A 22,988-nucleotide genomic window follows, 5' to 3' on the forward strand; every position below is an offset into this window, starting at 1 on the left:
TACTAGTTATGTTTTAAAAGTGTACAATTTTTATTTCGTTTGTATACTTCTGTTAGAGAATATCACAAAACTACGGCCCTGTATTCATGATGCTAATTATATTAAGTACTTATAAGAAAAGTGTAATCTTAAGAAGCAATAAATTATATGTACCTAAGCTTTTACTTAAAGCTTTATAATAAAAGTTTTATCACAGTATTACTTTTGAATCCCCCAACTTCCTTTCCTTCCTTCCTTTGTGGAAGTTAGCGAAAAAATTAATTCCTCTCTTTTGTCACTGATTAAATACCGATTGCATAGAAGAGCTATCAAAAAAGTAATTTCATCAGTTTTGCTGTAGCCGAGTACTAAAGCTGCAAAGCCTGAATCACATTAGGAATTAAACTTTGTAAAACAGAGATAACAATTTAACTTACAAAGGTGTCTCAGCAGTTGAACCCCATGATTGCAATGGCAAACTGACCCCGTCTAGCAGTCGCCCGAAAGAGATCAGAGGTACCCAGAGATGACAACGGAATGAGGTGTTCTCCACTCCCACAGAAACACTGTTCAATCGGATAACGAGCTCCGCCAAATCCACTTCCCCTTCCCATTATTTCATTATAAGAAAAGGGTGAGAAGGGAATGTCTAAAATTAGACTCCAGTAAGACACACTCATCAGATGAATAACGGAATTGCTTCCACTTCACGCCTGTCTTCTGTTTGTGGTCGTGATATCTCACCGGTTGATCCGGCCCATTCTTGCATCCATCAAATATTGTTGTTGTGGTATCTACCACTGTAAAAAATGTTGTTCATGCCATGCCAAGACAAAGTTGAATAAATCAAAAATCAGTTTTTATCATGTTACTTATTTGTTAAATTTACCTAATCTTTGATAAGTTTGCTCTTTGCATGATTCTCTAAAATGTTTGATTGTCAATGTCATTCGTTTGTCGTTGCCCATGTCAATGTGTTTGCGAAATCCTGAGTAAACAAATTTTTCAAGGAAATAAGTTCCATTTAAAGTACAACAAAAAGAAAATACAATGGCGGATTCGACGGTAACTGATGTAAGCAAGATGAAAGTGGTTGAATTAAGAAAAGAGTTAAAATCACGTGGACTGTCTTATGTCGGCGACAAAGCCGAGCTTGTGGCTAGGCTGCAAGCCGCTATAGCGCAAGATGACCACGGTGATATCAACTTAGATTCAGACGAAATAGATTCTGACGGAGTTCTTGAAGATGAAGACGATAAAAGCCAAACAGACATCTTAGATGATTCTGCCGTAGATACACTAAACGAGGAATTGGCACTTGAGGAACATGCTGAGAAACAGACAAATGAGTCAAAACCTCAGAGAACATTAAAAAGGAAAATAAACGCTCCAACTTCAGAACCGGCCAAAGAAAAATCACAAGATACAAAGGAATCTGGTACAAAAAAAATTGTACTGAATAGAGCTATATCCATTACACCGAAACAAACTGAGGAAAATGTAGAGACAAAATCCGAGGAAACGCCGCCATCCAACGTTAGCAAAGTCAAACTGGTCACAGATATAGATCCCAAGACTAGGTTGGAGATGAGAGCTAGAAGATTCGGCTTGCCTGTTAAAGTGTCTGAAGCCGAGCGGAAAGAAGCTAGAAAACAGCGGTTCCAGGCTTCAGCACAAAATAACATCAGCTCTACAACTCCTGGCTCATTACAGGACAATCTGGAGAAACTAAAGCAAAGAGCTGAAAGATTTGGACAGTCTGTATCTTCTATTATGACGGACATTGAAAATAAAGAGAGGTTAGAAAAACGTAAAGCAAAGTTCAATGTTGCAAAATAATTTAGATTTTAAGTTACTTTTATTATTAATTAAAGTTAAGGATATTACTAATTTTAGTAATTAAAATAGTGTTCAATGAATCATTTTTTAAAATGTGGTAATTTATCACATTTCATCTTATAACACTAAAGTCTTAATTAATGAAATAGTAATAATTAAGATGTAAATGTTCAGACATTTTGCTAATACAAAAACAATAAGTGAAAACATAAGCAGTAGTGTTGCTAGTCCATAAAATTGTAATTATCTAATTCCTGCATAAAACCCTTGTATGACATTGTAAGTAATTAACTTAATAAAGTGTTTATCTCTCAATAATAATGATGTTCATCCTTCAGTATATTATTTATGTTTAAATATAACACTGCAATAAATTAGATATAAGTTACGAATACTCTATTCCATATGTATTGAGACTAAAACATTTTTTTGTTAAAAAATACTATTGTGGAATGGTGGAATTCAAACCCTCCACCTCATGATCACATGTCTGTACTCTTAACCATTAGGGTATTGGCTCTTGATCTTCTTGAATTACTTGTTTACATTTCAGACACACCCATCAATCAATACACATTTTAAAATGAAATAAAAATGCAAAATATATGTATTATATTTATTCATAATAACTAAATGGTAGTTCATCAAAGTGTTCAGTAATTGTTGCACTGTCATTATTACATATTACAGATGTCTTATCAAGATTTGTGTGGTCATCCTCTTCCTTTTCACATAGAAAATCTTGCGGGATAAATAAACCATACTCCATATTGGGCTCTTTACATAATGTAGTCCATCTTATAGCTATGTCTTTATGTAAAGACTTCCTAAATACTAAACAATGCATATGTTTAAACTTCTCATATTTAATTCTTGAAAATCCTAAACATGCTAAAGTGTATCTCCAACACTTCATCAATTTAGAATTGGCTCCGACATGCTTAGAATCTGGAGTGTTTATTATCAATATTCCACCAGATTTTAGAAGATTGTAAGCTCTCACACATGCCTCTATTCTTAATTCTGAATTGGGAATGTATTCAAGCAAGAAGCAGAATGTAACTATATCATAAGAGTTTTGTTCCAATTGTTTTATATTCTGGCTTTCTATAATAGTCTCTTTGCCAATGACAACATTTAGAAAATCACATTGATAGACAGAATTATTTGCTGGACACAGATCAATTGGCAGAACATCCAAGAATGTATACATTTTAAAAGGATTATAACAGCTGCCTACATCAAGTAATTTTAAAGGTAGGGAAAATTGTTCTGAAGTATCAATATTAATATTTATTTTCTTTGATATGTCTATTTCTCTATCACGAAACTTTAAATAGTGCTCATTGATGTAATAATTATAGCAGTAATCAGCAGACCATTGTATTCGAGACACAACAGCATTAGATTTATCCAAACAATTGCTATCCCAATGTACAGTTGCTAGTCGTTCCATACATTTTGCATACTTTTTTAAAATACTTTCATTTTTACAATGTTCAAGCCATGCTCTACGAAATCCTATTTTTGAAGAAGACTTCCTCAAAGAAGCGTGAACTTCTTTTATATAGTAAGCCAATTCTTTGTGCTCTTCAGTAGCCATGACGTCTAAAAGTTTTATATTTTTAAACTGTTTTTCATAAATTATAAGAGATTTTTTATGGAATTGGCGAATAAAATGTCTTGAAGAAAATACAATATTTCGTAAGTTTAAGTTCGAATCGCACTTGCCTTGCCTGACATTGACATTCGATGTTTACATTGATTGATAGTAGACGTGTTGTGGTGTTGACATTGATTTTTTTAAATAGACAATTTTTTAAACAGACTGCCACCCTTTGACGGGCATAGTGAAATTTTTATAAAAAATTATGAACATTTTAATAAACGGATAGGAAAATCGCTTCTATAGTTCTCTGTGTAATTTATATAAAACTAAAGTATAACCAGGCCATTAAATCTTAAAAAACATTACCAAAGCCCCAATTGGCAATACTGGTTTTGGCTGTCAAAACAATTTTAACAAGAGGGTGGCGGCGCTAAAATTATTTAATTTGTATTACTTATTATTTTGAACAAGATGAGTCAATTATTAGATACCGATGCACAAAATTCCGATGATTTCGTGGACCAAATGCTTTTAGAATACGACAAAACGATAATGTCAATACCAGATATAGAAAATGAGCCGCATTTACTTATATCTAAAGTACGCATCTATTTATATATTATTCTTCGCTTTAAATCCTAGTTTTAGCTGTGATTGAAAAGTATAATTTCAGGTACGTAAGCACTATATGGAATATATAATAAAACTTTTATCAGTTAATTACGAAAAACATCAAAAGCAATTCAACAAAAATATTCGCTTACCAAGCGCAATATGGAGGTGTGCGAAAATTATAGAAATGACTGCAGCTCAGACTTGCATGGTAGTACAAATTTATCGGAAAAATATTGTCGGAGTGGTATGTATTGTTTTAATACCTTAGCCTTTTATAACATTTGATGTGAAAACCTATATGAGTATAATATTTCAGATCAACGAATTAAAACAGGACACCAACAAGGGTAAACTGTACAAGACACTATATGATTTTTTGAATACAACTCCAAAGAATGAAAAAAGAGTACAAACTACATTAAGTAAGACTAATAATTGTACATGTCAATGTACATGTAACCAGAGGAGAAAGCGACCTAGAGAAAACACAATTCAAAAAGAAATCATATCTGATAATGTATCATCTGCACTCAGTGAAAAACTATTAGATACCAGTAACAACAGTCCAGAACAGACATTAACAAAGGTAACAGAAATTAGTGATATGACAATGAAAAATTTACCCTCAGAAACACCTATTCATACACATAATGTTGAAACACAAGACTCTGATAATTTGCTACGACAACTAGAGATATTATTTCAAGATGACCATAATGAAGATGATCTTTTTGAACAATCATTATGGAATGATCCAAATCCTGCTAACGAAGAAATAACCAAAGACAATAAAAAAGATAATAATGAAACAGAAAACATGTTAGAAAGTAATAATTTATCAACTGCAAAAATTAAGGAGTCCTTAGATGAAAAATTAGCATCTTTAGCTGGGCAATTTGTTGAGAACAATGACAATAGTACTAAACCAGCCAGTAAAAAAACAAATCAAACATCCAATAAATGGTTGTGTGAAGAATATTTTATGAAGTTACAATTATTTGAAATATTGGATCAATTGAGAGATTGTAATAGGGCAAAGCTTGCAAGGGTAAATAAGATAATTTTCTAATAAGTATTTTAAACAAAGCTTAGTCAAATTTTGAACCCTTTCCGTAACAACACTATTATTCCAAATTAAAATGAAAATGCTAAGCAAGTCAGTAGTACTGAGCGTAGTCATAACTGTAAAAGGTTCTTTAATCTTATAATTACAGGTAAAAGATTTATTAAAAGATATATTTGGAGAGGATAGTGATGATGAAGGTGTTATGTCACCATTAGAAGAGACACCTGACTTTGTGAGGAGTTGTAAAGAGAGAATAGCTCCTTGGGTGGTTAAAGTTCTCACTCCATTCTATATTAAAGGCCGTATAAAAGGAAAAGCTTTATTTAAGGCACTCGCCAAACATTTAATTAGGCTTATTTACCAGTGTAGTAAATATCCTAGTAAGTATCTTTAAAAAAGATTTATACTGAGAAAATATTTGTAAAATTTTTTTTCAAATGATATGTTGCCAGCAGTAAATATGTTAAATATTGTTTACTAGCTTTTACCCGCGAATCCGTCCGCGTGGAATAAAAAATAAAAAACGGGGTAAAAATTATCCTATGTCCATTTCCTGGTTCTAAGCTACCTGCCCACCAATTTTCAATCAAATCGATTCAGCCGTTCTTGAGTTATAAATAATGTAACTAACACGACTTTCTTTTATATATATAAGATTACTACTGCTATGTGTGTATTTACAAATTGCATGTTTCCATTTCAGATGAATATGAAGTAAAAAGTTTTGTGAGCGATTTTATTGAGAGCCACAAACTCATTAGATGTGAAGCTGATTTTAAACAATTCAGAATTAACAATATTTGACTGAAGAAGTTTTTCTCATGACACATAGCAATCAATGTCAAAATTAATTATATTTCTTCACATTTTTACCATAAGTGGTAACATTGGTAAGTGAATTTAAAAAAAATATATTTTTAAAATGTAACTTTTATTTTAATTAATAAATTCTTGAACACCATTAAATAATAATCTCAGGACCTAACTATAAAAACCTAGACATTGTTTCAATTGCATTTTAGCTTATGATGTCAACCTTTTAATTGTTATTATTTAAATATTTTAATAATACATAATTAAGAGTATAATATTCACTTTTATAACCGTGTTGATGTCGAAATTCATCAGCGGTTTAAGGGTTAAAACACATGTCTCACTGTATTTCTTTGACTAATACTGTCAATGTTTAACTGACAAGATTCAGGAGTAACTAAATCTAATAAAATAATTTACAGCTGATATCTTTTAATGTTAGTCATTTAGTTTGACACACTATGACATTATTTAAGCTGAGAAATTACACAAACATTGAAAAAATAGACATCAAATAATAATTTAATTATTTAAATCCACTGTTTTGATTTTTTTTTGGTTCATTTAGTTTTCTTGTTTGGGATATTGTCTTCATTATTGCTTTTTCTTTTGTCTACTTTAGTAAACCAAGAAGTGATAGTTGATTGAGTACATTTTTGGTTTTCTTTTGATATTCTTTTATTACAATCATTTGATTTATATCTTGAATTATTAACTACTGTAGAAACTTGATGCCATGACAGTAGTACAGTTGGTTTTAAATATGAAAGAGCCATATCTGGGTTGACATTTTCAATGTCTAGCCATGCCTGTGAAATTGTAATTATTTTATTTGTAAACAGCATTATTGGTTCCCTAAGTTCAATTATAATTCCATATAATTTTTTTTTTTTAGAATATATGATGTATCTTTTTTCTCACTGAAGGTTAGGATCTTAGAAATATTGTATACTAGGTTGTGTTCCTTCCCATGACAATTAAAATATAAGCAATAATGTGTGTTTTTTGATGAGTAACTTGATTGTAATACAATATAGGAGCAGGCTTCCATTATTAAGTGTAATTACTGTTTGATTGATGATTATTTTTGTATGTAATAAGAACTGATGTACACTGCACAATTGCAATTTTAAACGTCATTTTTCGACACCCAACGAACCACCTCGGAGGTGATTGATCAGTTAGGTTCTCCATATCTTTGCTTACATGGTTAGAAAGGAAATAATTTCCTTTACTAAGGGAGTTGTGTCATGGAAGTCTAAAAAATACTGATTTGTTACCTATCACACCTGTCTAAGTGTGATATTTGTTCATACACAAGGGGACTGTTGAATTCTTATGGTGAAATGTACAGTCAGCTGCATAAATATGTATACACTAGCTTTTACCCGCGACTCCGTCCGCGCGGAATAAAAAAAATGCACACAAGATAAAAAGTCCCTATGTCCGTCTCCTAGTTCTAAGCTACCTCCCCATCAATTTTCAGCTAAATCAGTTCGACTGATATTGAGATATAAATAGTGTAACTAACACAACTTTCTTTTATATATATCGATTTACAAAACTATAAAGGCCTTCTTTTTCAAAAATATATACGGACTTTTCTGTTAATAACATGTAGTCATGGTCCGAAGCATACTGGACTTATATGTGAATACATATTTCTTAAACCAAAGACATATACAAGTTTCTGAAGCAACTGTATACATATTTATGCACCTGACTGTACTAAGTTATTTGCCTTATTGATACATTGTACACTTGTTGCTGTTTATCTGTGTATTACAAAGGCCAATGATTTTCAAGGCATTTTGTTTGAAATTCTTAATCCTTATAACATACTCTGCAAGCAACTTAAAGGTGCTAATTCGAAATATGGTGTGAATATCTTGTGGAATTGAGAAGATGTATGAAATACTAGCTTTTACCCGCGACTTCGTCCGCGCGGAATAAAAAATAGAAAACGGGGTAAAAATTATCCTATGTCCGTTTCCTGGTTCTAAGCTACCTGCCCACAAATTTTCAGTCAAATCAATTCAGCCATTTTTGAGTTATAAATAGTGTAACTAACACGACTTTCTTTTATATATATAGATTGATACCTCTATTTGTATATCCGTTTCCAAAATGGCTGGCATTCTGTGATGTAACCATTCTAATGTACTGCTGGAATCCATAGTAATAATAGAGTATGAATAAATAATGACATCATTGTCTTGCCAAATGTTGTATAGCCCAGCTATATATAAAAGTTTAACACCTTTCCATCCACTTTTTTCATCGTAACTGTTTTGCCATGTGCTACAGTCATCAATCTGAGATTTTAAGAAACACAAATTTTATACAAATGGCCTATCAATATAAGAATTAACTGTGAAATATTTGTGAAAAAATTGTAACTTTCTTTAAACATGTTGTTAACTGTTTTAAATAAAAAATTCTGAATCAAAACTTTTTTTTTTTAATAATATGAATATATTTAACTTGTCCAATGATTCAATAAACAATAGAAAATAAGGGTAGGACTAAAATTGATTAACAGTATTGTGTCATTTTTAAAGGTTGAAATGTCTTACCTTAATGTTTTCTTGTGGAGCATATATGTAAAAAGGTTGCTTCACTTTATTTTTAACAGTAGTTTGCCATTCATAGTAGCCCTCTACCACTATTATACATCTACCGCCATTAAATAATATTGGATTGTAAAGTTTTGATGTTTTTATGTTCTCTATTCGACAATTATTTGTACTCAAATTATTTGTGCGATAATTACCCTTAAACATAAAAAGTGTGAGAAAATAAGAAAGCAATTTGATAAACTTTTTGTCTGTTTTCACTGGAGGCATGTTCAAATAAATCCACTATAAATTATGCCTGAAATGATAGAGACCAACAATACAATAAAGTCTTAGTTTTATGACCTGATGTAGCTGTGTTTTTAGAAGTAACATATGTTACTACTAAAAACATATTTACAAATTTATATAGTAAAAAACAGAATGATTGTACCTTATGCCATGGAGGTATTATTCCCCACATCATAGGCTTTAAAATCCGACTGCTTGCAATGTTTTTATAATTACTAGAAGATATTAAAACGGGTGTAACATCAGTTGGTGCAATATTATAAGAAGGTATATATTCTTTGCCGTCATTATGCTCGTTTAGCCATTCTGGTTTATCAAAAGAATCTCCTTTCTTATTTTTGTAACTACAAGCACAACGAAGTTGTTCTTTATTTAGTGATCTAGAAAAATATTTAAAATTACTGTGTATTTACTATTAGCAGTATAAGATAAGAACATTCCTATTCTAATTAAATATACACACAATCCAGTGCGACCACACATTTTTAATGTTGATAAAAGTTAAAATACAACAATTTTAAATGTATGTTTTCCCGGGTTATTTGGCAATAATGTTGAACTTGTATCATTCCAATCCACACTTGCTTGACTTTGACATTTTTGACATAACTGCGAGTTCGAGTTGACAAACAAGGATATCAGGGTGAGAGAGGCGCTGCTATCGCGGTTGTTGCTGTCAGAATCAGAATAAATACATCGCAAACAAATTGTACAATTCCAAATTCCGCTGGGGGGAATGTATAGTGAGTTGATGATGAATGTAAATAAATATAACGATTTATCAAATATAATAAAATTTGCAAAAACATCAAATCAAAAAATTCGATATATCGATGTAAAATGGATAAAACTCTAGCAAAGAGTACTACTACGGAGTAGTTGCATACTCTTTGTTTTGATACCTAGTGTTTGACAATTTATAGAGTTGTCAATGAACTGATAAAACTGGATAAAAGTTAAAAGTGGTTTGGTTGGTTGGATGAAGGCAGACGAGGCTTACAAAACAATGTCTACCCAAATTCGTTGAAGACCCCGTATGGTACTTCAACAATGGCCTTGTAACTTGATTATTGAGTGATGTTTATTTGCAATTAACACCATGTGGAAGTATGTTACGCGTCGCATCCGAGATGCTTTAGAGAAGAGTGTAAACCATTTTGATAAACGTAGTTCTACAGGCGTCGTAAATTCAGCTGGAAGCACCCTTTCAGAGGAGCAAAACAAACGCATAGGAGCACCATCTTGCTGGCAAAATCCACGCAAATGTTGGAAATCATTTTGTAACGACAACGATACTAAAAGCAAAAGGTGGAATTTTGATGATCTAAATCGCACTTGGATAGGTGCCATAACATGGGTAAATATTACTTTTGGCTATATTGAGGCAATAATTATTTTTATATTGTGGAAAATTACAACTTTAATGCAACATGTATTTATAGAAAAGATATCCTTATTTTTTACTAATAATTGTAAGAATTCAGTTTCAATAAGATAAAAAACGATATTCTGTTTATTTTCTTCTCCACATGCCATAAGATTCTTATTACACACACAGAATTTCAATGTTTTGTATTCAGGGTTTTTTTTATTTATTTTTTACAGAGCAGTGCTTTGGTCATAGGTTGGTACACTAGCCAGCTTATCCATCTCAAACTCAAGTACAAATGTAGAGATGATAAAAAGAATTGTTATCCTGTTAACTGTTTGCTGTCATCACTGCACCCTTACATTGATTACATCAGTAAGAGTGCAGTTGGATTGAATTCAAGTCGAAAAATTGAGAAAGCAATAGCAAATGTTCCAATACATGTACATTTGTTATCAAATGAAAACAAAACAGAAGAGAAAGCATCAACCAGTGGTAGCAACAGTTCTACAAGCTCTAGTGATGAACTCGGAGAGGTATTGAACTCTATAGAGAACAGACTGGGCTTGGCTGCCATTGAAAATGGACAACATCAAGATGGTTTAAATTTGCTGAGGTAAATAACATAGATAAATATAGACATGGTGCCAATTTATAGACAATAGACCATTATAGATGATAATTAGTATTTTTAGGTAGATTTGTTATAAGATTTTGTATTATATTTCAGATCTGCAGCAAACCGTAATCATGCACCAGCCCTGTTCAATCTGGGCTTATGCTATGAGATGGGCATGGGTGTAGCCATTGATGAGAAAATGGTGAGTACCTTTCATTACTTTATGCTGTTATAAAACATATAAATAATATCTACTACTAAATTACTTCAGCAAAGTTTGTATGAACTGTTAATTATTAGTCTAACAACTATGATGTAATGGTATTGTAGGTTATGATAAAAATAACTTCCTAATATCAATGGCTCCTATGAATAAGGGCCAATGTCCAAATTCACAACTTTTCAGGAGAGGCTCTAAAAGTTTCAACTATATAGTTAAATAGACTGCATACACCCTTTTACTTAAGCAAAAAAAAAATCATTTACACCTGTAAATGTGTTTAGTGCTTGTTGTTAATTAACATAAGAGGTACCTTATATCACAAAAATAGTAAAAACCATCAATTTGTTCATTTGGCCCTTATAAATAGGACCCATCAATATCTTGATTAATGTCTTGTTTCTTTCAGGCAATGGAGTTATATCGCATGGCAGCTACACAGCAGCATCCCGGTGCATTGTACAATCTCGGGATTTACTATGGTCAAGGTCGAGGTGGTTTGACCAGAGACACGGCCACGGCTAAACGACTGTTACGTCTGGCCGCCGTGCAGGGTCAGCAAGATGCCATTAAAGCCTTAAGCGGTCTTGATGACACTCCCGAGCCTTACACTGATAAATGGGAAAACAACTTATATTCTCCTGATGAGCATTTTGCACCGACACATTCAGTGCTTTTTGTAGAAAACACCAGTCATAATTATAATGTGTTAGTTTGTTAATTGATAATATAGTAGTATAGGTGTTGGTTTCGCATTTGTAATATTGAATTTGTAGTAATCTAACATTTTTTTTATTGCTTCTTATTTGAAACATTTAATAGTTAAAATGGTAATCTGTAAAACAGATCAACTTTTATAGTTACTGACTCCTTTTTTCAATCTTTAGTTTAACTGGAATGTAAATGGAGTACATTAAAAGTTCTAACTTCGAATATGTAAATTTAATTACTCGGATGTTTTTTTACGTTTATTTGCTTTCTCTTTACTATCGCGATTTTTTCTTTTTCTAGTAAGAATGAAATCAAATTTCATTAAAAAGTTTTTATTAGTTTGTACTTACTATATTAAATTTGACTTGATGCACATTAAACCAAAAAGATTGGTTTCATGTGCATATGTGATTTTTGGATATACTAATTGTATTCCGATAGACTAAGATTCTAATGCCATCTATGAAAATAAAGAACAACTTCAGACCACTGTAGCGCTTATGGTTTTTTTTATAGTAATGTTAATTTAATAATTAACATTTGAGCAAAGCAACTCGAAATTATCTGTAGTTTAACTACGGTAAAAAAAAACGACCTTTATTTAAATTTAAACTTTCAATTGTGCAATAATCTCCTTCAACATATGATCAAACTTATTATAAAATAAACAATATTGCAAATAATTGTTATAAATCAACTGTATTGTTTTTTTCGTAATAAAACAAATAATAATTCAAATTACGTTTATTCTTTGCCAATTTATGTAAAAAATGCTATATATTACAAGATCCATTTTTTTTCGTCACTTATATTCACTATGCTAAAAACTTAACACATAAAAAATACAAGAATTTAATCTTGTAACATTCACTTGTACCATAATTTAAATGGTAAACATCTCTATACATTTCTTCCAAAAAATAGTACTAACATTTCGCAAAAAAATGCATACGACTAAATTAATGGGAACAATCTATGGAAAAAAAGTTTTTTTTGTCATAATATATGAATAAAAAGGTTAAAATAAAATGGAATATTTAAACTAAAAATACAAGTCCCAGCATTCTCACAGTTCTCCATACATCTCTGTCTCCAAACTCCTCTTTTAAATGCTGTATGACCTGTAAAAATAGAGCTACCTTTAGCTATCAAATGCACGAAATTTGTTACAAAATACAAGATAGAGGAGCCGTTGGACACAAACATCACCTCGGTTGTATTATTACACATATGCCTAACTATATAAACACTAATAAAATAAAAACCGACTGACTGTTATTCTCCAGAGCTGAATATAAATCAAATGACACCTTGATATTAAAACATGAAATTGTGAATTATTCAGATAAAATAGCTCATTTATGGTGCTATTTAGACCTACGCATTAAAAATCTTCTGGACACAATGTTCCAAATGTCTATTAATCTCAAAAACAAAAAAGAATAAGTACAGTAGAATTCAATGGAAAAGAGAAACTGAAGTTGTCATTGTTAATTTTTTTTTTATTTATTACATAAAAACAAACTTAGCCTAAGATTATATGTTACTGCTTCTATAATAACTTAAGGTAGGTATGTAATTTATATTAACTAATCATACAAAAAATTAAACAACATTAAAAACTTTGTGATTAAATAAAATCTACTAAATTAGATTAAACATTTTGCTGTATATGAAGTACTGACCTGCGTGTTGTGTGGTGGTGGTGGTGTTGGTGCTAGTACTTGCGGGCGAAGTCCCGGGCTGCGGGCGCGTACCGGTCGGGGTACGCGGCGCCGGGCGGCGGCGGCTGGTAGCTGGCGGGGTAGCGCGCCTCGTACGCACCTCCATACCGCGCCTCACTCGACCACTGCTCACTTGACCCGCCGCTGCTACTGCCTAAAATATACACATACATATATACTTTACTGTGCACTATCATGGTTACAAAAAATAGAAAGTACATCAGGATTTTCACAAAAATCTGTCTTATCTCTAAGCAGCGATCTCTGTCAGACAACCTTTGGGTAGAAATTAAGATAAGTAAACCAAATCGATATCCACACAAACAGTGACAAGAAATAAAAATAATACTTCAGCAAGAAAATATATAAATACAATACCTTCAAGAGAATGTTGACCATGTTATAGCTAACATATACTTTAGCTCATATAAAACTAGTTGACCAATTTAAGAGCATTTTCTCATACAAGGATTGGAATTTTATTACAATAAGTATTATATATCATCACTGTTAAAAAATTAAATGGAAACAGATTTAAATTTGTACATTTTCATATCAAATTCATAGCAAGTTTAAAAAAAATTAGAAAACTGTGTCAGTGTATTAATGTGTCATGATAACTATCTAGATTCTAGACAAAAATTATATAATTATGTTGATAAAATGCTATTAATAAAACATCAAAACATACAAGTAATGTAAATAAACTGTTTTTTTTTGCTATCAAGTTTCCTGAACTCTAAATTAAATACTTTGTCATTGTGAAATATGGAAAACATTCAGATTACCTTATCTTTTTAACTCACAGTACAAGATCAACAATAACAAGGACATTTGCAAATATCAACTTTCAAGTGATTTCCACATAAAACCTTTTTTTTTAAAAATATACTTTAAAACATACCATAATAAAAAACAATAATTAAATGGGGTCAAGTAAAAACCATATTTACAAATGAAAAAAAAAAATACTGCAATCATTTTAAATTTAATCATTGAAAATGTAGAGGTTAGTAAATTGGAGAAATTCCAAGGTACATATCTCACCTTTAGCGGGTGGTGCAGTGTCAGGGTAGCGGCTGGAGGCGCTCCAGTTGCGGGGCTCCGGCTTGCCTGGCGGTGAAGGACGGTACGACCGACTCTCGCGAGACTCGTACGAACGACTGACATTCAATATAAATATAATTATTTGGATATAAAAATACACATATTTATATTTGAAAAAAGAAGTCAAAATCAAGTAGAAAAGTTTTAAACTTTACTAAATCCAATATTGTTGATATATACTTCTAATATTTTTACAATCTTTAAAGTTTACAATGTTTAATTGCCACAAATGACAGCTTATTTTGTTAAAAAAAAAGCTCACCTTGGCTCTTTAGGTCTGGTGCCGGGTGGCATAGGTTGTCTGGTGTCATCACTGGCGCTGCCATTACTTGGATACTTCATATTACTAGCTGTTAGAGAATATAAATGCTCAAATACACACTTGTACACATTTTTATAAAATACTAGCTGTCGCCCGCGACTCCGTCCGCGCGCAGTTAAAAAATGGGGGGGGGGGGGGGTTATGAAAAATAGATGTTGTCCGATTCTCAGACCTACTGAATATGCTCACAAAATTTCATAAGAATCGGTCAAGTCGTTTCGGAGGAGTACGGCAACGAAAACTGTGACACAAGAATTTTATATATTAGAAATACTGTTAATGTTGATACTAAATCTACACTAAGGTCTATCCTTAGCAACAATTTAGAGTGTAGTGCAGCAGTTATCCATGGTTACTGTTAATACTCACATGAGACATGACGGGGATAGTCTCTCTTGTAGTCGCGGTCGCGGTCTCGTTTGTCCGCAGCGCGTTCATACGCCGGAGCCAGCTCGAAGCGCGGCGGCGGCGGTGCCTCGAACTGTCCAACCCATACAATACATTCTCACATACATTACACCATACATATAATCAAATAAGCCATAATATTCTATTTACTGTCATCACAATAGTTTAATAACCTGTTAATATTTAATTAATTTAAACTAAGGTATAGGCTGTTTCAATTTTTATGGCAATCGAGGTCATCTGCTGCACAGTAAGCTAAAAAGTCTTCCCCAAATCCGACTTATACTATAGTTCGAGCCGCCAAGATATTTGAACTTAATTCATCATCAACCTGCCCTTATCCTTTTTGGAGGGTCGTCACAGTATGTACTACTCCTCCATACATCTCTATCAGCGTCATATCTGAATTTACCCCCTTCTTACGTATATACTCTTTCACACAATCCATCCATACTTTTTTGGTCTTCCTCTACCTTTATAGCCATCCACATTCAATCAAGATATTTGAATTTAATTGTTAATAAAGATTTCACTTATCATCAGTTGAAAGTTGACCTAAGCAATGTGGCTTTAATTATGTAACAATACTGGCAATATAATCAAAAATATCTAAAACAATATTGAAACAAAGCTTGTTTTAAAATAAAATAAAGAGTATATACTTGCCAATTTTAAGTGTACTTATAAAATGGTAATTTGACTTTCCAAACTGATGCTTACATGCTTAGGTTTATTGGAGCGAGGGATGTTGTTCTGCGCGGGAAAAATGACAAATGTCAGCTTTTACACAGATAATGAATTGTATGACATGACGTCTAATAAAGTGACAGACTATATTATGTTTTGATGAACTTTGTTATATCTTGCAAATACAACTTTAATCCCAATTTTGATTTAATATTACTGTGTTAATTTCTAATTAAGGAAATATATAATAAATGAGGAAAATTTTTATATTTGTATGATTGTTTATGATTGGTTGAATGGAATGTATGGTTCATACTAAAAGCTGTGTGAATATAAAGACTTATGAATGTCCAAGTTATTGTCACTTTATCAAAGTATGTCAAATATTGTTATGGACCATGTGAATTTTCATACAATTTGAAAACAAGTAATACGTCACATACACCTTTAGTAATTTGTTAACATCGATATATAAATTAAAACATTCAGCTCCGATAAAAATCCAGTTATTTGCATAACATTACACATTACATAAAACTTAATAACATATGTAAATAGTTTGTAGTAACTATTATAAATGTATCTTAGTTTTATGTTAGTCACAAGGTCCTTAACAACTGTGTGTATGTATGGAGTGGTGTGTTACCATGGGAGGTGGTGGGGGGCGCTTGTGTCTCTGGTCGCGTTCGCGGTCGTACGCGGGCTCTGGAGGCGGGCTGGCGGCCGGCTTGCGGTATGTCGCACTACCCTCATAGCCGCGCTTGCGACGCTCCTCTTCTAACCTGAGATAAATAATTATAGCCTCAATTTCATTCTAGTTAATTGTTAAATTTTATAATTTATTGTACGAAGTACTTAAAGTAACCGACCTTAATTGTGCTCTCTTCAGCTCTAATCTCTCCAATTCTAACTTCTCTCTCTCCAATCTATGTCTCTCTCGCTCTAAACGCAAAAGTTCATTCTTTTCTCGTTCAATCTTTTCTCTGAAAAAAAAATTACATTCATATAAATTGTCATGAGCCAAAATTTAAAACATGACAACTTATATTAACCACAATATCTTTCCAATGGTTTGACAAACAGTAGAAATTAAATTTTTACATGTAAACTATATGACAAACTTTGCGTATTTGCCAAATAATAACATGATTGATTAATATTTTGATCAAACAAATTTGACAAACATATAATACAATAAGTCAATAAAATTATTGAAATGGAGTAAAATACATCTGTAATATTGTTAATATGTAATTTTATAAAGTAAGAGACCAGCGAGTATACTTAACCTTAGCTTTTTGTACTGCTGACTTATCTAAATTGTTTTTGTACAATAAAAAAAAAAAGTAAGTTTAAAGAAGTTGGTAGAAGGAAGTAAATACCTTTCAGCGCGCAGCTTTTCCCTCTCTAAAGCGAGGCGGTGCTTCTCCTGACGCTGTCGTCTCTCCCTCTCCCTGAGCGCATCTTCTGCGGCACGTCTTCTGCGCTCTTCTTCACGTGCAGCGCGCGATCTTTCCCGCGCTCTCGCAACATCACGCTCTTTCTGTAATAATAATTTTCTTTTACTGTTGCATTCCGTCATTTAAGATTCCCTTGGTGTAAATTTCTAAAGGTTCTATGTTTAAGGGCTAAAGTAACTGATGCTTTTTACTTTTTTATGTTAAAAGCTACGTCTTAGTTTAGTTAACAACATGCATTAAACACAAATACACATTTACAGGTGTTGTTTGCTGAAGTAAAAGAGCCTATGCGACCTATTTTCATATATGGTAGAAACTTTGAGAGCCTCTCCTGTAAAGTTGTCTATTTGCACATTGGCCCTTATTGTTGGAGACATCGATATATGCTGTCATCTATTCAATATATATATATTTAAATATATATTATTTCTGGTGAAGTTATGTTTCTTACTGACCCAAATCTTAGAAAACGACAGCACTTCTCTGGGCGACCTCCTACGCTCCCGGCTTCGTGTACTGCGACGAGTACGATCCTTGAACAAACATATTTATTTACAATCAAACACCTTTTATCAATGAATTATCTAATGATCTTTAAATCTTTAACTTAAAAATTAAACTACACTCAGGTAAAGTTAATTCAGTGTCGGCACAAACTAGTTTTGTTGTACCCTTTAGGGTAAGTGGGACAGATTATTTCTTGCCTTCCGTTTTTCTTTTCTTGCACTTCCCTTTTTTTATAAAGATTTTAGTATCTCATGATAGTTCAAACAATTTGTTCTTTACCTTGTCAGATCTGTGTGACTTATCTCTAGTGCGAGATGTAGACCTATTACTCTCCGCACCTGACACATCGCCTTCTTTCGTAGTCTTTGAATCACCAGTTTTCTCACCACCTTCTTTATTCTCCTAAAAGATGATGGAGAAAAATTATAAGGTCCTATATATGTATATATATATATATATATATAAATTAATCCCAATATCTCTTGGTCACGCCATCACACGTGAACGGTTGGACTGAATTCACTTTATTTGGATGGACAATGAAGTTTATTTGAAGGTATCTCCAGAAAGGCTTAATGGATCTTAATGAAATTTGGTATAGATATAAAACATAGAAATCTATTCAATTTATCAAAGTTTTTATACAATTTGTACATGTATATATATATACTAGCTTTTGCCCACGACTCCATCCGCGCGGAATAAAAAAATGTTCTACATATGTTTCAAATTTCATCAAGATCTGTTCAGCCATTCGGGACATACCTTCAAACAAACATCCATCTAGACTTTTGCGTTTATAATATTAGTAAGATTTCTGAATGAATTACCTCTTTTTCTTTAGTATCTTCCTTACGGTCCTTACTGGGTCTGCGGTCACTGCGCGAGGCGGTTTGCCGACGCGACGCTGACTCCGATTCAGACTTTGCCTTCTCCACTGATATCATACGTCCATGTAGTTCTGAAAGTTGATTATGTTATACTAACAACATTTTAATGTAATAATGAAACTCTTTATCTCTCTATTCGATGCAGTGAAAGTATTGAATCATTTAAAAAACATGTCAAAGATTACTACCTGCAGCTCTAATTTGGTTATAACATGATCAACATTTTCATGAATGTATTATATATTATTCATTGAATATAATTGCTGAAATATTTTATTATTTTAATCTATTTTTATTAATATTTCTATTGTTTTTATTTTTATTTATTGTCACTGTTCTTGTGGATACCGATTTGGTTTACTTAGCTTTAATTTCTACCCAAAAGATGTCTGGCAGAGTTCACTGCTTAGAGATAAGACCACCTTTTTTGAATATCCTGATGTACTTTCTTTACTAACTCCATGATAGTGCACAATAAAGTATATTTGTATTTGTATTGTAATATCCATACATACCGAGAAAGTTCTGACGTCATCAAACAATTCAGTGTCAGTGTTCAGTTACTGTATGTAATTAACTTACCAGTTCTATGGAGATTTTTAATGCAATTTTCAGCATCTTGAGCACTGGCCATTGTAACGTAACCATAACAGCGGGAACCGGGCGTTCTTGCGTTTGTAACTACTTTCGCTCCAATCACCTTAATGTTTAAAAAAAAAAATAACCAGAATTAATCAATTGTATAATGACAAACTATTTTTATATCTTGCCGTGCGTTCACACTATCAAAACATTTACAGAAAACATGTAGCGTCACTTCTTCATCGGCGACTGATAAATTATACATTTTAATTAGTTTGAAAATAAATAAAATTTCTTCTAATTAATAAATTTTGATTATTTGTTTAGTGACGAAAAACACCTGAATTTATTTTTTGTATATGTTTCCGCAGTGAGAAATGACAGTAGTAGAAAACATTTGTAATTCACCTTGCCATGTTTGCTGCATAGCTGCTTCAAGTCCTTAGCACGTGTGTCACCGGATAGTCCACTGACCCACAGATTGCGGGCGCCCCCTTCCTTGCTATCATCCTTCTTGTTGCTCTTCTCACTCTCACTGTCTTTAACTTTGTCATCTGTAAACAAACATAATTCATTTAATAAAATAAGGAGTGTAAACACAAAAATACTTACTGCTTAATTTTATGAACAACTAGCTTTTACCCGCGACTCCGTCCGCGCGGAATAAAAAATAGAAAACGAGGTAAAAATTATCCTATGTCCGTTTCCTGGTTCTAAGCTACCTGCCCACCAATTTTCAGTTTAATCGATTCAGCCGTTCTTGAGTTATAAATAGTGTAACTAACACGACTTTCTTTTATATATATAGATGCATTTAATAATAAAGAAGATTGTTTATTATTGTAGAGTTATATAACCAAACTTTTATTACCTTTTGAATCCTTTTCACTTCTTTCATTGTCATTACTGGAAAAAAAATTGTCAAATTTAGTAATATTATAAATCAATTAAATTCACGATCTTTTAAACAACATATTATCTAAGGTGCGATTAGTTCTAAAATTCTAAACATTTATTTTCATAGGAGAACACACACAACTACAAAGTTTTGCACCAATGTTTCCACAGACGGCGACGGAACACGATGTCTGCAGCAGCTCTGCCCTGCTGATACACGAAGACTGTTGCACGCTGCTCACGATGTTGGTAGATAGATCTTGCAGTCACCATTGAAGCTTCGGATGGTCACTTTTGCTTGTTGTCTTTGCGTACAGGAAGCTGATGCCATATGAAGAACTGTCCATGCTGTGTTGTTGATCTCCAGTGTAATTATCCCTTTTGGTGGTGCAAAACTTTGTAGTGTAACTTTGTAGACGAATATAAAATGTACGTATAATAATCGGTTTAGATGCGCGCGGTGGTCGCGACGGCCGTTCGACGTTCACCAACCTAGTGGCCGGGGCTTCTGTGTTTACTTGCTGTTGATTTTCAGCTGGCGCGGTGTCGATGGCGGCCGCGGAGCTGTTCGCAGTCGACTCGTCGCCCGTCGTCCCCACCTCGTCCTCATGCGCCGGTTCATCTAAGTCAGTATCGATGGTCAGCACAGGCAGCGAGAGCAGCAAGCCAGCACGAGTCGCTCGCTGGGAGCGGCTCGCCCTGTTCTTCTGTCTTCTATAACTACTTGCACTTTGCACTTCAAATATTTCACAGAGAGGATAACAAATCTTGACCTGAAAACTTGATTTGATATTAGCACCACTGGAGCCTTTACTGGAGGCATGAAGCGATAACCACGGCTTCCATGGCAGCTGAAATGTTTAAATGAAACATTGGAAAAGAAGTGTCTGGTGTTACAACTAATTGGAGAAAACCACCTTAACAATGCTTTAAATAATTCTCATTGTACATTTGTTTTTTTCTTTAACAAATGCTCTCAGGGGTTCTTCAGCTTTCTCATCTTCTGTCAATATTCCCATTTGAGTCGTGAAGTTTTACCATTGATTCTCCTTTCAATTTGTTTGTCTTCATTTCAACGTTTCTCTGCTCCTATACCAGGCTTCACAAAATTGTTCATTGCATTAATGTTGTATAAAGTATGTGATTGATTTTACATTAATCAACTTTTACTTTATTTTTGTTATTGAAAATAAAGGTTACCTAATTTGCATTAATACATGAAAAACTTACCTTTTTTGATTTTTGCTGGATTGTCAGTCTGAAATAAAGGGAAAATTTTAGTCAGCATGATGTGTTAGCTTATATGAAATCAAATCCGGTGATTCTAAGATGAAACTACACTTTAATACTTTAAAAGATACTACACTACACTTTTAGATAGTCAACTTAACAATCTAAGTTAGCTCAGTGACTATTAAAAGAATAGAACATTGTCTAAAGCAAATACTTTATTAAAATAGTTTAAATATTGTGTACTAATCTACTTCCATCATATACCCATTGGAGATTTTGGGATCTTTTAGGGGTAGCGTAACATTCACTTTGAAGATATAAAAACATACCTCTTCATTCAATAATTCATCATCACCAATATCTAGATTTATACTGTCTTCTGCATCTGTGTTGTTCTCAATTTTATGATCATCTTCAGTTTTAATTTCCTTGTCCATACAGGATTTCTTTGCTTGCGTAGCTTCAGAATCATCCTTCAGTTCTCTTTTTCTATTAGTTTTGCTAGTATCATCAACATCCATTTTTTCTTCGGATTTCTCTTTTTTCTCCACACTCTTAGTATTCTGGCTACTTTCAGGTGTTTGTTCGTTGTCGTCTTCGTCACCGGCTGTATCTTGTACAATCATATCTTCCATAACAGGAGTCTCTTCAGAATCTGGCTCTTTAGCACTCTCAGTGCGTCTACTTTTTTTTACTGGTGTCTTACCATCTGACGAAGATAACTCAAATTTAAAAGTGGCTGGATCATGTCCCTCCTCTTCCAAATGCTGTACGAAAACAAAATCAAATTTTAGATTTGTTTCTAAGTATAGTATTGGTATTGTACACAAAAAAATATTGCAAAAAATTTTCTACTATTTTTTATTTAGGGTTATAATTGCAGGTGGCAGAAACATCAACCCATGAAAAATATTTCATCGAAAGTTTGGTTAACTAAATACACATTGATTACAATTTTATTTTCATCTTGTCAATCTCGTTGAATGGTTTATATGAAATAGTTACCTTACTTAGCCGTTGAATAAGCACACTGCGAATACCGGTCTTATCCAGGTTCCGCTTTTCCAATTCTACGCGTAAGTCTATCACCCTTAGCTCCTCTAGTAGTCTTTTTCGGTCCGACATAGCTTGTTGTTATTTTGGGATTCTAATAATAACTTGTAAAGTTCGGTATTAATTTCAGTGCTAGTTAAAAACTCATTTAAATACACAGACGATATCAAGGCGTTTTACGAAAATTAATCACCATTGGTCAAAATGGCGGAAATCGGAAAACAAGATGAAACAAAGACAATTTTTACTTTTTGTCGAGCATTTCATTCGTTCTATTTTTTTTTTCATTATGGTATTTTTTTTAAGTTTTAAAACCATTGACCCCTAGAATTGTAAAGAAGCATATAATTAGTGATAAGAACGAAATGTACATAATTCTAATTGTAATATCGTGCATTTATTGTACTGTGC

At 32.8% G+C, this 22,988-nt stretch overlaps 6 protein-coding genes across 8 annotated transcripts; 3 read left to right on the forward strand and 3 right to left on the reverse strand.

Moving 5' to 3' along the window:
• Positions 1-943: 943 nt before the first annotated feature.
• On the forward strand, positions 944-1,852 carry LOC106715438 (SAP domain-containing ribonucleoprotein). Its single transcript, XM_014508728.2, has one exon. The coding sequence runs from the start codon at positions 1,030-1,032 to the stop codon at positions 1,816-1,818; it is 789 nt and encodes a 262-aa protein (XP_014364214.2). The 5' UTR covers positions 944-1,029; the 3' UTR covers positions 1,819-1,852.
• A 582-nt stretch (positions 1,853-2,434) lies between these two features.
• Positions 2,435-3,617, reverse strand: LOC106715415 (S-adenosylmethionine sensor upstream of mTORC1). The gene has a single exon (XM_014508700.2). It carries the CDS (start codon positions 3,419-3,421, stop codon positions 2,435-2,437), a length of 987 nt encoding a protein of 328 aa, XP_014364186.2. The 5' UTR covers positions 3,422-3,617.
• A 218-nt stretch (positions 3,618-3,835) lies between these two features.
• LOC106715416 lies at positions 3,836-5,937 on the forward strand. Its single transcript, XM_014508701.2, has 5 exons — positions 3,836-4,027; positions 4,101-4,286; positions 4,359-5,090; positions 5,257-5,488; positions 5,812-5,937. The coding sequence occupies exons 1-5, from the start codon at positions 3,899-3,901 to the stop codon at positions 5,910-5,912; spliced, it is 1,380 nt and encodes a 459-aa protein (XP_014364187.2). The 5' UTR covers positions 3,836-3,898; the 3' UTR covers positions 5,913-5,937.
• Positions 5,938-6,481: 544 nt separating this feature from the next.
• Positions 6,482-9,462, reverse strand: LOC106715437 (abasic site processing protein HMCES). Its single transcript, XM_014508727.2, has 5 exons — positions 9,252-9,462; positions 8,931-9,168; positions 8,498-8,695; positions 8,024-8,236; positions 6,482-6,730 (listed from the first exon to the last, which is right to left on the reverse strand). The coding sequence occupies exons 1-5, from the start codon at positions 9,269-9,271 to the stop codon at positions 6,482-6,484; spliced, it is 918 nt and encodes a 305-aa protein (XP_014364213.2). The 5' UTR covers positions 9,272-9,462.
• Positions 9,463-9,682: 220 nt separating this feature from the next.
• LOC106715425 lies at positions 9,683-11,732 on the forward strand. Its single transcript, XM_014508713.2, has 4 exons — positions 9,683-10,145; positions 10,394-10,773; positions 10,888-10,978; positions 11,406-11,732. The coding sequence occupies exons 1-4, from the start codon at positions 9,888-9,890 to the stop codon at positions 11,715-11,717; spliced, it is 1,041 nt and encodes a 346-aa protein (XP_014364199.2). The 5' UTR covers positions 9,683-9,887; the 3' UTR covers positions 11,718-11,732.
• A 704-nt stretch (positions 11,733-12,436) lies between these two features.
• On the reverse strand, positions 12,437-22,832 carry LOC106715407 (scaffold attachment factor B1). 3 transcript variants are annotated; one of them, XM_045682281.1, is made up of 19 exons: positions 22,530-22,832; positions 21,854-22,291; positions 21,522-21,549; positions 20,784-20,913; positions 20,266-20,300; positions 19,803-19,948; positions 19,395-19,512; positions 18,753-18,883; positions 18,202-18,324; positions 17,871-17,948; positions 17,338-17,498; positions 16,825-16,938; positions 16,602-16,737; positions 15,989-16,021; positions 15,230-15,341; positions 14,801-14,888; positions 14,479-14,594; positions 13,393-13,585; positions 12,437-12,828 (listed from the first exon to the last, which is right to left on the reverse strand). In XM_045682281.1, the coding sequence occupies exons 1-18, from the start codon at positions 22,647-22,649 to the stop codon at positions 13,425-13,427; spliced, it is 2,268 nt and encodes a 755-aa protein (XP_045538237.1). In that variant the 5' UTR covers positions 22,650-22,832; the 3' UTR covers positions 12,437-12,828; positions 13,393-13,424. The 3 variants fall into 3 exon arrangements, with proteins under 3 accessions (XP_045538237.1, XP_045538238.1, XP_045538239.1); XM_045682282.1 differs by lacking the exon at positions 15,989-16,021; XM_045682283.1 differs by lacking the exons at positions 12,437-12,828; positions 13,393-13,585; positions 14,479-14,594; positions 14,801-14,888 and having other exon boundaries at positions 15,286-15,341; positions 15,935-16,021.
• Positions 22,833-22,988: the final 156 nt, after the last annotated feature.

This window comes from Papilio machaon, chromosome 18, assembly GCF_912999745.1.
Source record: "Papilio machaon chromosome 18, ilPapMach1.1, whole genome shotgun sequence".
Classification (NCBI taxonomy): domain Eukaryota; kingdom Metazoa; phylum Arthropoda; class Insecta; order Lepidoptera; family Papilionidae; genus Papilio; species Papilio machaon.